The sequence below is a fragment of the Diabrotica virgifera genome, chromosome 2 (genome assembly GCF_917563875.1).
Source record: "Diabrotica virgifera virgifera chromosome 2, PGI_DIABVI_V3a".
Taxonomy (NCBI): Eukaryota; Metazoa; Arthropoda; class Insecta; order Coleoptera; family Chrysomelidae; genus Diabrotica; species Diabrotica virgifera.
The window spans coordinates 74,279,316-74,293,370 of NC_065444.1; the positions used below are offsets into that span (position 1 = coordinate 74,279,316).

General features: G+C 32.9%; 1 protein-coding gene across 1 annotated transcript in view; it reads left to right on the forward strand.

Moving 5' to 3' along the window:
- Positions 1 to 12,402, forward strand: part of LOC114329491 (zinc finger protein 160-like) — a 59,175-nt gene extending 46,773 nt beyond the window's left edge. The window contains exon 3 of the mRNA XM_050643790.1: positions 3,552 to 12,402. Coding sequence (XP_050499747.1) covers positions 3,552 to 5,338 — 1,787 coding nt within the window. The 3' untranslated portion in view covers positions 5,339 to 12,402. The remainder of the gene's footprint in view (positions 1 to 3,551) is intronic.
- The last annotated feature ends 1,653 nt before the right edge of the window (positions 12,403 to 14,055 follow it).

The window sequence follows — 14,055 nt, forward strand, 5'->3', positions numbered from 1 at the left end:
TTTAAATTTTCAAAAATACTTATTATTTTTCTCAGGATTCTAAAAAATGTATGCATTTAAAATGCATTGACCCGAAAGTTTCTTATGTTTAAAAATGTTCTGTATGTACAAATTTATTTTCTTTTGCAGAAACATCGTAAGATATGGCCTACAGCTTTGCCCAACAACAATACTAATGCAGTATCTGGTGAACCTGACAAGGAAAACTCTGTTCGAGGAAGAAAAAGGAAACGCGGATGTAACATTGATCAGCGACAACAAAACAAACGGAACAGTGGTCAATCATATACTTGTAAAAGAGGAAAGGGAAACGTTATACTACAAAAATCGATAGGAGAAGATTGTTTGTGCAAAAGAAAATGTTTTGAGGTAGTATCAGCAGACGAAAGGAAAAGTATTTTTCAGAAGTTTTGGGAGATAAATAATTTTAATACCCAAAATGCGTATTTATTTGGATGCATGCAGATTAAAATAAAGGCTCGCAGTACCAAACCAAAGGACTCGCCTTCCCGAAGGAGTCACACTGTCGAATATTTAATAACAGCTACAGGCAATACGAGGTATCAAATTTGTAAGAAAGCATTTCTGAATATTCATGGACTACAACATAATAGGGGTAGAGTCGAGAATATTGCTAAAAACATCAAACAAGGTTTACTAACGCCGAAAATGGATGGAAGAGGACGTCATGCAAATCACAAAAAAAAGTTTTCTACTGAACACATCCTATTTCTTAAAGAATTTATTGAAAGACATATCATATTTTATCAAAATATGAGAGTCACTATTCCCGAAATGACAACTGTAACACGTATTTTATGACAATGGACTATACAATAGAGAAGTGTTATGAGGTTTACAAAATTGAATGTCTGTCTCAAAATCAAGAATGTGTATCTGCTGATAAGTTTCGAAGAGTATTTACCGAGGATTTTAATATTAAATTTAAATCACCTAAATCTGACACGTGCCACATATGTGATTCAATCTATGTTAGTATGAAAGAGGCTACGATACAAAGAAATGAGGAACAAATCCAAGCGCTAAAATTGAAGCAAGAACTGCATCACAGGAAGGCTAAAGCTGGACAAGACGCTATAAAAAACGCAACAAAAACAGCACAAGAGAACAACGAAACATATGCAATAACATTTGACCTTCAACAAGCACTTCCAACCCCCAAATTGTCTACTGGTCCTACATTTTATAAAAAGAAACTTTTTTCTTACAATCTCGGTATACACTCATTGTATCCCTCACAGGGATACTTTTATTTATGGGACGAGTCAACCGCTGCTAGAGGCGCAGACGAGATCGGAAGCTGTCTGCTTAAACATTTCCAAATGCACAATATTAAAGGACATACGTTAATAGCTATTTCTGATAACTGCATCGGCCAAAATAAAAACTGGTCTTTGGTTGGAGTGTGGCTTCGTTTACTAGCTCTGGGAAATTTTAAGGAAATAATACATATTTTTCCACAGGTTGGACACACAATGTTACCATCGGACAGAGATTTTGCTGTTGTAGAAAAATACATACGAGCTCATTGTCAATATGTATATTCTCTAGCTGAGTGGGAAAACATACTGAGAACATGCCAAAGGAAAAATCCATTCATCGTTTACAAGATGAATCAAGAAGATTTTTTAAAAGTGTCTGAAATGAGAAACTATTTTGTACAACCCAAATCTACACCGGCTAATCCATGTAGTATTAGAAATGCTGTGCGAATGCGCTTCTCTGCTGAAAACTTTGAACATATCGAAATCGCTGATACATACAATGGTGAGTTTAATTCATACTCAATTCAAAAAAGAGGAAGAACTGGGATCCTACAAGAACATTTTATTCAAGATATTCAGAAAAAATATGCTACACGGCTTGGTATTGAACCTAGTAAACTTGAACATGTACTTTCGTGTTTGGAATGGATTCCCAGCGTTCATCACGAGTTTTACAGGTCGCTATTTGCAAAGTCCCTGTAATGTATTTCTTATTTCTATTATTGTTTCTTGTGCTTATTTCTAATAACATTGTTAAGTATATCTGTTTTATTTTTATAACCTACGTGCAATTCAATAAACGTAAAAAATGGTATCTACAGTGTTTTTTATTCAAAGTATTGTTTTACTAATAAAACTAATCTTCATTTTCAGCCGTGAAGTTAAAATAAGCTAGTTAGAAGATTAACAAATATACATGTGAAAATACTGCTCTGACAAATGTCATTACAACAGAGTAATTAATTGGTAAACTTTTAAGTTGAGTTTCTGGACATTTGCAGAAATGTGACTTACCATTATCTTCACCCGAGCCCTTCAATTATTGGTGCTACGCGCAGGACAGCGGATAGTTTGCTTTGATTGGGCATTCCAATGACCTTTGATAATGATTAATACATTTTAATTTTTATTACATTTCGATATAAATAAATAAATTTGTTTATTGCAAAATAAAAACACATACCATATGCTTTGAAATAACACTTTTTTTAGCAAAAACTTTCTTTATTCATATATTTTAACTTAGAGAATAAAAGTTTATTATTTTTAAACATATGCAATTGTTTAAACAATATTTCACAAACAATAATAAAATTAGTTTGATTTTTGTGGAATTAAAATATTAAAAATACAAGAAAATATAGAGTAAGAAAATAATATATTAGATAAAGATTGGAAGAAATTTTGGTGGAAATCAACTTGTGTGAATCGAACACCGCTGTCCTGCGCGTAGCACCAAAAATTATTGTTCATTTAAAAAAATTTCTGACGCCGTGGTAATTAATCGATTTTAATTTTGCAAATTGCAAATGAAAGGTACAGTACACTTCTATAAACAAAAAAAATTCAACTTGCTATCTGCTTGCAACATTATAAAAAAATTAATTTTTTTTGCGAAAGCTGGATTGCAAAATTTATTTTGCAAAATCTATTAAACCGATCTTACTGAAATTTACAGTGTTATTTTACTATATCATAAAGATTTTCTGGGTGAAATATGAAGGTCCTAAGTGTAGCATAAATGGTTGAAAAACGTAAAATGCGAATACTTGTTTTTGTATGGTTTTTTTCGCAATTATTGCTATTTTCAACAAGGGTGACTACTTATTAAATTTTTAACGAATTCTATTTTGTAGGAAATTTAATTACGCAACTTTTATGTCAGTACAACTTTTCTCAGAAATGAATAGTTTTAAAGTTATAATCAAAAAACCAATAAAAAATCGAATTTTCCTTCATATTTTGACCTTTTGATTATTTAAACAATGTTCCGGACCATTTTGAGTGGGAGGATAATTCAAATATTTTTATTTGTGTTATTTTCACGCAATTTCTGCAAAAAAAATTTAGTCACCTCTCAACGTCCATCTCAAAACAGATGCGCCCTGGACTATAAGTCATTTTTTGGGAGGACTTGACTTACACCGTTTGACTTCTGAAGCATGAAAATTTAATAATAATTATTATTATTACTAAATTGTATTACTGTTTGTGTTACACATTAGTTTTTGCATAAAAAAATTTATAGTTTCATTTTTGTTTTAGGGTTTTCTCAAAACATAATGGAAATCACGAAAACTAAACTTGAGTGCGCTACAGAACAACAAATCAGTGCAAACACTGTAGCAACATCATTAAAACATTCTACTAGCAAATGTAAAATTTGTTTTAAGCAATTTACTCAGGCAAATCTACTGGAACAACACATAAAAACCCACATTGGAGAAAAGCTTTACAAGTGTAAAATTTGTTTAAAGCAGTTTTCTAAGAAATGTAATTTGCAAACACATTTGATATTACATTCTGGAGAAAAACCTTATAAGTGCGAAATTTGTGGCAAGCAATTTATTCACGAATATAATTTGAAAAGTCATTTGAGTGTGCACACTGGAGAAAAGCCTTATAAGTGTAAAATTTGTTTTATGCGGTTTTCTCTAAAAGCTAGTCTGAAAACGCATTTGGTAAGACACACTGGAGAAAAGTCTTACAAGTGCGAAATTTGTTTTAAGCAGTATTCTCATAAAAGTAGTCTCAACACACATTTGGAAACACATACTGGACAAAATGATTTTAAGTGTGAAATTTGTTTTAAGCCGTTTTCCACAGCAATTAGTTTGAAATCACATTTGGTAGTGCACACTAGGGAAAGATCTCACAAGTGTACAATTTGTTTTAAACAGTTTAGCCAAGCAGGTACTTTGAAAAAACATTTGAGAGTGCACACTGGAGAAAAACCTCACAAGTGTGAAATTTGTTTTAAGCAGTTTAGTCAAGCTGATAAATTGAAAACTCATTTGAGAATACACACTAAAGAAAAGCCTTATAAGTGTGAACTTTGTTTTAAGCAGTTTTCTCAGAAAAGTAATTTAAACACTCATTTGATATTGCACACTGGAGAAAAACAGTATAAGTGTGAAATTTGTTTTAAGCAGTTTTCTCTGAAGTGTAATTTGAAAGGACACTTAAGAGTGCACACTGGAGAAAAACCGTATAAGTGTGAAATTTGTTTTAAGCTGTTTACTCATAAAAATCCGTTGAATGAACACATAAAACTGCACGTTGGAGAAGAGCCTTACCGGTGTGAAATTTGTTTTAAGCAATTTTCTCTGAAGTGTAATTTGAAAGGACACTTAAGAGTGCACACTGGAGAAAAACCATACAAGTGTGAAATTTGTTTAAAGCAATTTACTACAAAAAGTAATTTGAAAATACACTTGAGAGTGCACACTGGAGGAAAACCGCACAAGTGTGAAATTTGTTTTAAGCTGTTTACTCATAAAAATACGTTGGATGAACACATAAAACTGCACGTTGGAGAAGAGCCTTACCGGTGTGAAATTTGTTTTAAGCAGTTTTCTCTGAAAGGTAATTTAAACACACATTTGATATTGCACACTGGAGAAAAACAGTACAAGTGTGAAATTTGTTTTAAGCAGTTTTCTCAGAAAAGTAATTTAAACACACATTTGATATTGCACACTGGAGAAAAACAGTATAAGTGTGAAATTTGTTTTAAGCAGTTTTCTCTTAAGTGTAATTTGAAAGGACACTTGAGAGTGCACACTGGAGAAAAACCGTACAAGTGTGAAATTTGTTTTAAGCTGTTTACTCATAAAAGTCCGTTGGATGAACACAAAAAGCTGCACGTTGGAGAGGAGCCTTACCAGTGTGAAATTTGTCTGAAGCAGTTTTCTCTGAAAGGTAATTTGAAAACACATTTGAGAGTGCACACTGGAGAAAAACCATACAAGTGTGAAATTTGTTTAAAGCAATTTACTACAAAAAGTAATTTGAAAATACACTTGAGAGTGCACACGAGGAAAAAAACATAAATACTTCAAACAGTAGTTTAAAATTTCAAAACAAAGAACAACAAAAATGGAGCGTTCAATCATTACGTAACGCAGTTTGGGGTGAGGGGGTCTTGTAAAACGTTACGGCGCGTTACATGGGGAGGAGGGGGTTCGAACAGCGCGTTACGTAACATTCTTTTTTAACTTAAATGAAAAAAAAACTACGGAATTTCTTTTATGTTTTACATAGACCCCTGAATTGTATTATGTTGCACCCTCACGCTCCGCTCATGTTCCGACAACAGGACAATAGTACCTTTTTCTTTTATGTTTTACATAGACCCCTGAATTGTATTATGTTGCATCCTCACGCTCCGCTCATGTTCCGACAACAGGACAATAGTATGTACCTATTCAAGAGACAAAATCTTAAAATTTGTAACACAGATGAAGCACAGTAACATGTGTTTGCAATAATTAAAGATGTACCTCTCTACACAACAAAAGATTAAAAGATACATATGTTATTTAGAGGTTGCAGAGGGAAGTACATGTTCATAATTCATGTAAGTTTTCTGAAATTGTTAAATACGCAACTTTTAAAATTATTTAAAAATATCTTTAACCTTTTCACTGCGGCTAGTTATAAACGTAGTATGGTCTCTGGTACGGCTGTTTCATGCCTGTGCTGATCAATGCGGTTGCCGCAGTCAGTCGATGTAGTACTATTGCGTATAAATACGGTTAACGCAGTGTATTCAGTACTGTATTTACAATTTTGTAGAAGTGATTGCTAAATTTGTTCCTGTTAGATTATTGAATTATAAAAAAAATAAATGCGCAGAAAAATGTATCATTATTTTATTTATTATGAGTAATTGTAGCAACAAGTTAAAAAACTACGAACAAGTGGTGCACAAAACATTCAAATGTAAAATATAAATAAAAGTCCAGACTACTTACAAAAAAAATAAAATTAAAATTTTTTTATACAATGATATCTTTCAAAGCATGGTGTAACGCAGAGAGGCACATTACATGGTATGCACGTATAGCCTGTTTCTTTTCGAATGTTATGCTTTGCACATACAACACAGCGTTTAGATGGTGGTCTTTTATTTTGTTCGGTGGCCTGATACATTGCTGGAAAGTGTCTCTCAATAAGGCGTAATGGTGAATGAGCATCTTCTGGTTTACGACTGGTGGAGGCACGAGGTTTGATTTTCTTTTCTTATGTTCAGCAATAATTTCTTTGACAAGAGCTAACTCAAAATCTGCAAGTGGAATGCTTTTTCCACTTGTAATATTGTATAAGGCATGAGAATTTAATAAAGATAAGTCCAACAAATGAAAAAATAACTTCTTATACCACTTAATTGACTTTCTGACAGATTCAGTACTACTGAGAAGCATGTCGGTTTTGTCGACAGTCCCCATATTACAATTATAATCCAGTACACATTCTGGTTTCTGTATAGCAACATTGTCCTTAGTTTGTTTACCACTATCTTTCATCTTGCTGGAGTGAAGTGTTGTAAGCATTGTAACTGGACGTCTATCTAACCACTTCAGTGCCTGAGGCGTGCCTGCATATCTGTAGTCTTGTAGCCAACTACTTGACCTTTACCTAGGTTTTCTGTCATGGGTGGCATATGTTGTCTATTTGATTTTACCGTGCCACACGCATTCGTCTTATCTTTATGCAGCTTGTCGAATAAGAGCGACCTGGTGTACCAGTTGTCCACATACAACGTATGACCTTTATTCAAATAAGGCTCCATTAACGTATATACAATATTACCAGAAATTTTTAGGTCTTTGTCGAAGATTTTAATGTCGGTATTAGACCCAGTATAAATAACAAAGTCCAAAATGTAGCCTGTCTCACAGTCACATAAAACAAAGAATTTAATTCCAAATCTATGTCTTTTAGAGGGTATATATTGTTTAAATGCTAGTCTACCCTTATAAAGCATCAAGCTTTCGTCGATACAAATGTTTCTGAAAGGATACATAAAATTACGAAAAGAGGTTTTTAAATGGTCTACAACCATTCGCAGCTTAAAGAGGGAGTCTTCGTTATTAACGGTATTGTTGTCTGAAAAATGTAACATACTCAACAGCATTAAATTATTAAATATCTATCACGTGACATAATTTGGGCAAAAATGGGTGTAGAGAGGAAACTGTCAGTCGACCAATAAGAATTTATCTTTTGTTTTCGCACTTGGGGCATATGGAACGACACAGCTAGAAAACAATACACTTCATCCACATCGGTGTCTTTCCAATTTACAACACGAGAATGTTGTTCAATGTCACTATGTAGCACAACGTATATGTAAAAATTGTTAATTTCAACCACAATAGCTTTCACAAAGTCCTCAGAAAAAAATGTTTTGAAACTATTTAAAATACTTGGATTACTTTTTAAATTGTCATTCAAACACCCCGATCTATTGTCATTAAAACTATGAACAGTTGGTTGCAGATCTCCCTTTTCCCATTTATATAACGGAATCTTTTCATATTTACGCCGTTTAGATTGTGGAAGAGACGTACAGTTGAGTCCGCGAGTCTTTACCCGTGCGTCATCACTTAAAGCATACGAAATAAGTCAGAAATCTATTTCACGCAACAACAACTGACAGAAAGTGGCTACTGTTCCGATTACGGGTTTTATTATAAAATTTGACGTTATCAAATATATAGAATGTCAAATGTAAGTTTTGCTTCAAAATTTTTGCGCAGAATTACAGCTACATTTGGAGTAGCTTAATAAATTCTTTTATTATTATTGATTAATAAATAAATAAACAATTTATAAAAAAATCCAATAACATATTTTATTTTTGTTATTTTATTCACTTTGACGAAAATCTAAACACAGTCATTTCTTTACTGTGTGAATGACGTTAGCTTTGTATGTTTTAAATATTAATTGCCTAAATATAATTATTTACCTTAAAATTTCAAAGCCCAATATAAAATTAGTTGTGAAAACAACTGTTTGTGTAATATAAAGAAACTTCAAAACTCAAAAATTCGACAAAAACCGCAAAAAGTTCAACTGACTGACAGCCACAAAATTAAACAAATCAGAAACGTCAAACAAATTGTGCTTAAAATATGAAAACATACCGAATCGTCTTTTTTTGTACCTATCTCTTTTCAATGCACTGAGTCTAGATGGTTCATAAAAATAACATGGGTTGTTACTTAATAACAAACGGCAGCTGGTTTGTCATGAGTTCCATGCATGGAAGAGAATGATGCTAGATAAAAAGTATGTGTTTATCTTGCCAGGTATTAATGACGCACGGGTAAAGACTCGCGGACTCAACTGTAGCTTCTGAAGTTGAAGCGCTATTTTCACTAACCTGTGTTGAAGATGGTACCTGGGATGGTACAGTCTCTTCATTACCATTTTCTGAGAGTCTGAAAGAATACACTCATTTCCACTGTCACTTTCCATTAAAATTTCATAAAGTTCACTTTCGTTGAGATATTTGCGGTTACGAGCCATTTCACTAAGCAATTTCTTTTTTTAGTCACGAATGTATATAAGAACTCTAAATTTAAGAAGTACTCACTTATTTTTGTACAAAATACACTACAAGTACAGAATGGGGCAAAACACGGTCGTGGAATGATAATTTGTATATTTATCAATCACCGCTATTATCGTACTAGCTGTGGTAGTAGCAAAAGACGTAAGCTCATGCAAACTGGAGGAGGGATGTAAAATTCATTTTGGGCTTGAAAGAAGTAATCTCTTTTGTCTAAATTTAACCAGTCTGTAATTTCCATCTCCTTTGAATATTCTTAAAATATGTATATGGTAAACTGTTCTCCAAATGGTCAAGTCAATATAAATTCTATAAATAATCCAGATAATATGTTTTTGACAAGTCTTTCATTTCCGTCTAATTTATTTTCCGAAGTTTCAGGTAGCAAATTATAATCTTTTAAATAATTTTTTAACAATACCATTGTTTAACTACACAATGTAGCTTACTAACTTTATTGTCTAGTTATACAATGACAATACGGTACCGTTTTTACTATCAGCTAATTAATACAATAGGTACTAATAAAATGATTTCAATTTGAATAGGTACCTATTTCTTACCTGAGCCGTTCTGTGAAATTTTATATCAGTTTTATTGCATTTACTACAGCAGCTTTAATTCAAACAATTGAATTCTTAAGCCAAGCGTCCACAGACCCGCATCGTACGCAACGGATTTTAGTTTGACGATCGAAAATGCGATCCGTACGATGCGGATCAGTGGACGCGGTTACATAAGTTTCTGTACAAGGCAAACTAAAATCCGTTGCGTACGATGCGGGTCTGTGGACGCTTGCCTTTAAACTGAAATGGAATAAGCCGATAAAACTATCCTACATAAAGACGGCGAAGGGAAATTCTAAGATTTTACCAGTAAATCCTTGAGAGTGCGTACCAGTGAAAAAAGTTGCGGATTTGTACGGCTCCCGCAGTAAAGTATAAAATTTTTAAATGTATTGTAAATTTTGATATCACATGCCTAACTCGCTTCTATGGGCAACATACAATACGCAAACAATATCTGATTTATACGGTTTCCGCAGCGAATGCCGAAAAAAGTTACGCGTATTTAGCCGGTTCCCGTAATACGGGCACGATGTTATTTTACGTATATATCCGGTTCCCGCAGTGAAAAGGTTAAATAAAAAGCATTAAATACAAAACCACTATATTGATACTTAGTTTAGAAAATTGATAGATATTTAAAAAAAATAATACCCTTATTTAAAGTGTGATTCCTGAATAATTATTAATTTCAAAGTTTTATGTGATTAATATCTTGACGAAAATTATACATAATTTCAAAATTTCACCTTTTATTCATAATAGACCCTACATAATACACATTTTTGAGATGAGGTTGTTAAGCAGCTTCTAAAAACAAAAATATACAGGGTGTTTAATTAAAATTAAAGATAATGGACTATGCTAGACTTGAGTGAATCACCCTGTATATTCAAATTTATGTTTAAATAGTCCATAGTTGAATTTAAAAGTTGACGTATCCAAGTGTTTTTATAATTTTCTAAAATAATGACACATGACAACAATTTTATTCCATAAGTGGTTTCCATACATTATAATTTTATATGATCAACCATGTATTATTCATAAAGACCATGAAATCAGATTGTTAAGCAGCTTTTAAAAATATAAAATTATACAGGGTGTTAAAAAATAAAGCTTATGGACTACGGTAGGCTTGCATGAATCACCCTGTACATTTAAATTTATGTTTAAAAAGCACACATTTTTATATATGAAAATCTACGGGTCTCAGCGTTTTTAAAATTGATTAAAACAAGGACAGAAATAATTTTATTCCATAAGTGCATTCTTATATATACAGGGTGTTTCAGGAAAAGGTAACGCGATCTCTAAGATAGGTGAAAAACTGAAAAATAATTGGGGTTTGCTTAGTATAAAATTTTTGTAACGGCATGCGTTTTCACGATACAGGGCGTTGAAGAACAAAAAGTTTTACACATTTTTTTCACTATTTTTCCGAAACTACTGGCAACATCGTATATTATTTGTTATACCAAAATTTTTACTAAGCAAAATATAATATTGAAATAATAAATATGTTATTTTCTTTTAAGTTTTTATTAAAAAAGATAAAATAGAAGAATGCATGAGAACAATAAAGGATGAAGCTAAAAATGTATGTAAGGATGGGGCCAAGCAGGGAAAATGTAAATGTAAAATTAGTAATAAAAGATTATTATTCTAAGTTTTGGACATATCTCATGGCATGGGACATGAAATTACGATTGGCAGGGATAACCAGACACATGAACTAAAAAGAAGAACCGTTCTTGGGTGGGCAGCATTTGGAAAACAGAAACTTTTAAAAGTGAGTTACCCACATGCCTAAAGAGAAAGGTATTTGATCAGTGCGTCCTCCCAGTCTTGACATAAGGATCAGAAACACTTACCTTACCTAAAGCCTCGGCTACCAAACTAAGAGTAACGCAGAGAAGAATGGAGCGGCCAATGTTAGGAATAAGTCTGCGAGACAAAATCAAAAACGAAGAAATCAGGAGAAGAACAAAGGTGACTGACGTCATCAAAAGGATAGCCAGGTTGAAGTGGAGATGGGCCGGACACATAGCCAGAATGACAGATGGGCGATGGACAAAAAGGTTATTGGAATGGAGGCCAAGAGAAGACAAGAGAAGCGTCGGTTGACCGCCTACAAGATGGACAGACGACGTAAGAAAGCTAAATAAAAACTGGATGAGCGCGGCGCAGGATAGACGTGGTTGGAAACGAGGGGAGGAGGCCTATGTTCAGCAGTGGACTTTTGAGGCTGGATGATGATTGTACGTTTTTATTATTACCTCCATTGCGATTAAAATAATAACAAAGTTCTTTTACCGGGTTTCCGGTACTTTTCGCAACCTAGTTTTCCATTTAGGTTCAAATGGTCACTTGGGTGTTACGTAACGTTTAGGTAGGGGGAGGGGGTACATAAAAACGTTACGGTGCGTTACATGGGGGGGAGGGGGGTCAAAACTCTAAAAATTGCGTTACGTAATACTTGAACGCTCCCAAAGGGGAAAAAGATGATGCCAAGCAAAAAGAGGATTTAGAACATTATAATAGTGAAAAGGCATTTCAAAATGAAGACCACAATTTAAATTATCATTCAATATGTTCTGCTCCAACTGTTAAAGAATTAGTTAAAGTTATTACAAAGGAAAATTCTTTATAAATGTAACTCAATAACTTCACAATTGATTATTGCATAAAATTATGAGTTATCATTTTGACGATGTTGAATTGACATCGAAAGAAGTATAGTACAATATTACGATTCAAAATTTCAAAGTAAAAGGAGATCTGAGTCTTATTTTCGCAAAATTTCAGTGCTTTTAAACTTTAATGAAAATTACCGTGCCAAAAAGTTTCTCCTTCAGGAAACATCTTATTCAGTGCAATCTGAATCTGATGACTGGAACTGTGAAGTTTATGTATTATATTACGTGGAAAATTTAATAAAAAATAAATATATGGATAAGAACTTTAATTACCTGTTTCTGTTATACAGAGATTATGTAAAACATTTAATTATTTCGAAATCGGAAATTGAACATAAAGTTGGATCTATAGTTTGACGTAGCTTAGACGTAGACGCAACGGAGACGTAAGAAACGGACTGGAAACGTAAGAAAATATGTTAATTTCTAATTCGACGTAGCGGAATTTTTGCGCATGAGTAGAAAGAGTAAACAATGACTTAATTCTAAAATTCAACAACAGTCTATAAATTATACGAACAGTAAACAAACTTTGTGTTTATTTATTTATACTTATACTGTTATTTATTATAATATTTATCTGTTTCGTGTGTTACATGGATTAGGAAATAAACAAAGGTATGCTCCTTGGTGCCGCATGCCGTGGGATTTCCAACTATTTTGTTTCATTTCCTGGTCTTTAAAATGTTTATTGGATTTACCTATCATATAATATGTGTGGATAACCCCGAATTAGGCTAATAAACAACTCATATTTATCTGAAATATTGAAATGACTATGATATATTTTTATTAAATTAATAACTTAACATCCATTGTATTAACAAATAATTAAAAATTCAAATATGTTGATAAACAACTTTAACTTTACAAAATTGATGAGGGCGTGTCCACTTTGGGTGACAGAACAAAATTCTTCCTTTTGATTGGCCAGACGTAAGAAACGCACTGTAAAAGATGAAAGTTGGTGAACTCTTCCGTTCCGTTACGTTTCTCTTACGTTCCGTCAGGCGCTTGCGTTCATTTATAAACACGAGTACACAAAATTCGGTGTTGATCTTTTCCAGTGCGTCTCCGTTGCGTCTACGTCTACGCTACGTCAAACTATAAATCCAACTTTTTATTCTATTTTGTGGACAAAAGGAGGACTTCGAAAACATCCTCAATTGTATAAAATGTAATCGAAATGGCCACGACATTATTTGTGTATTATTTGTTACACATTGGTTTTTTGCATCAAAAATTTTTAGTTTCATTTTTATTTTAGGATTTTCTTAAAACATAATGAAAATCTCTAAAAGGTAGTTTGAAAACGCATTTGATATCACACACACTGGAGAAAAGCTTAAAGGCCGCGTCCCACCATCAAATAATTTGAGCAAACTGAAAGTGACAGTTAGTGACGTCACATCCTGAGTGTTCATTGTGGATAATAATGAAACATTTTAATTTTAAATAAAGTACAAACAAGTTAGACAACTCAATACAAAAAATTTTATCAAACTAGACTGATAGTGAGAGCACAGATTTTTAGAATTTCAAAAAACTGCAATTGTGACGTCACTTTGACGTACTTCCGGAGGTTGCTCAAACTGTTTGATCAAATTATTTGATGGTGAGACGCGGCCTTTACAAGTGTGAAATTTGTTTTAAAAAGATTTCTCTGAAAGGTAATTTGAAAAAACATTTGAGACTACTACACACTGGAGAAAAACCGTACAAGTGTGAAATTTGTTTTAAGCCATATTTACTACAAACAGTAATTTGAAAATACAGTTATTGAGAGTGCACACTGTAGAAAAACCCTACAAGTATTAAATTTGTTTTAATTTTAAACCGTTCACTGTTGTTTTTGACAAAACCATTATGCCATATGTGAAGGATGTAACAGAGAAAATATGGAGAGTGCTGAGAAAACACAA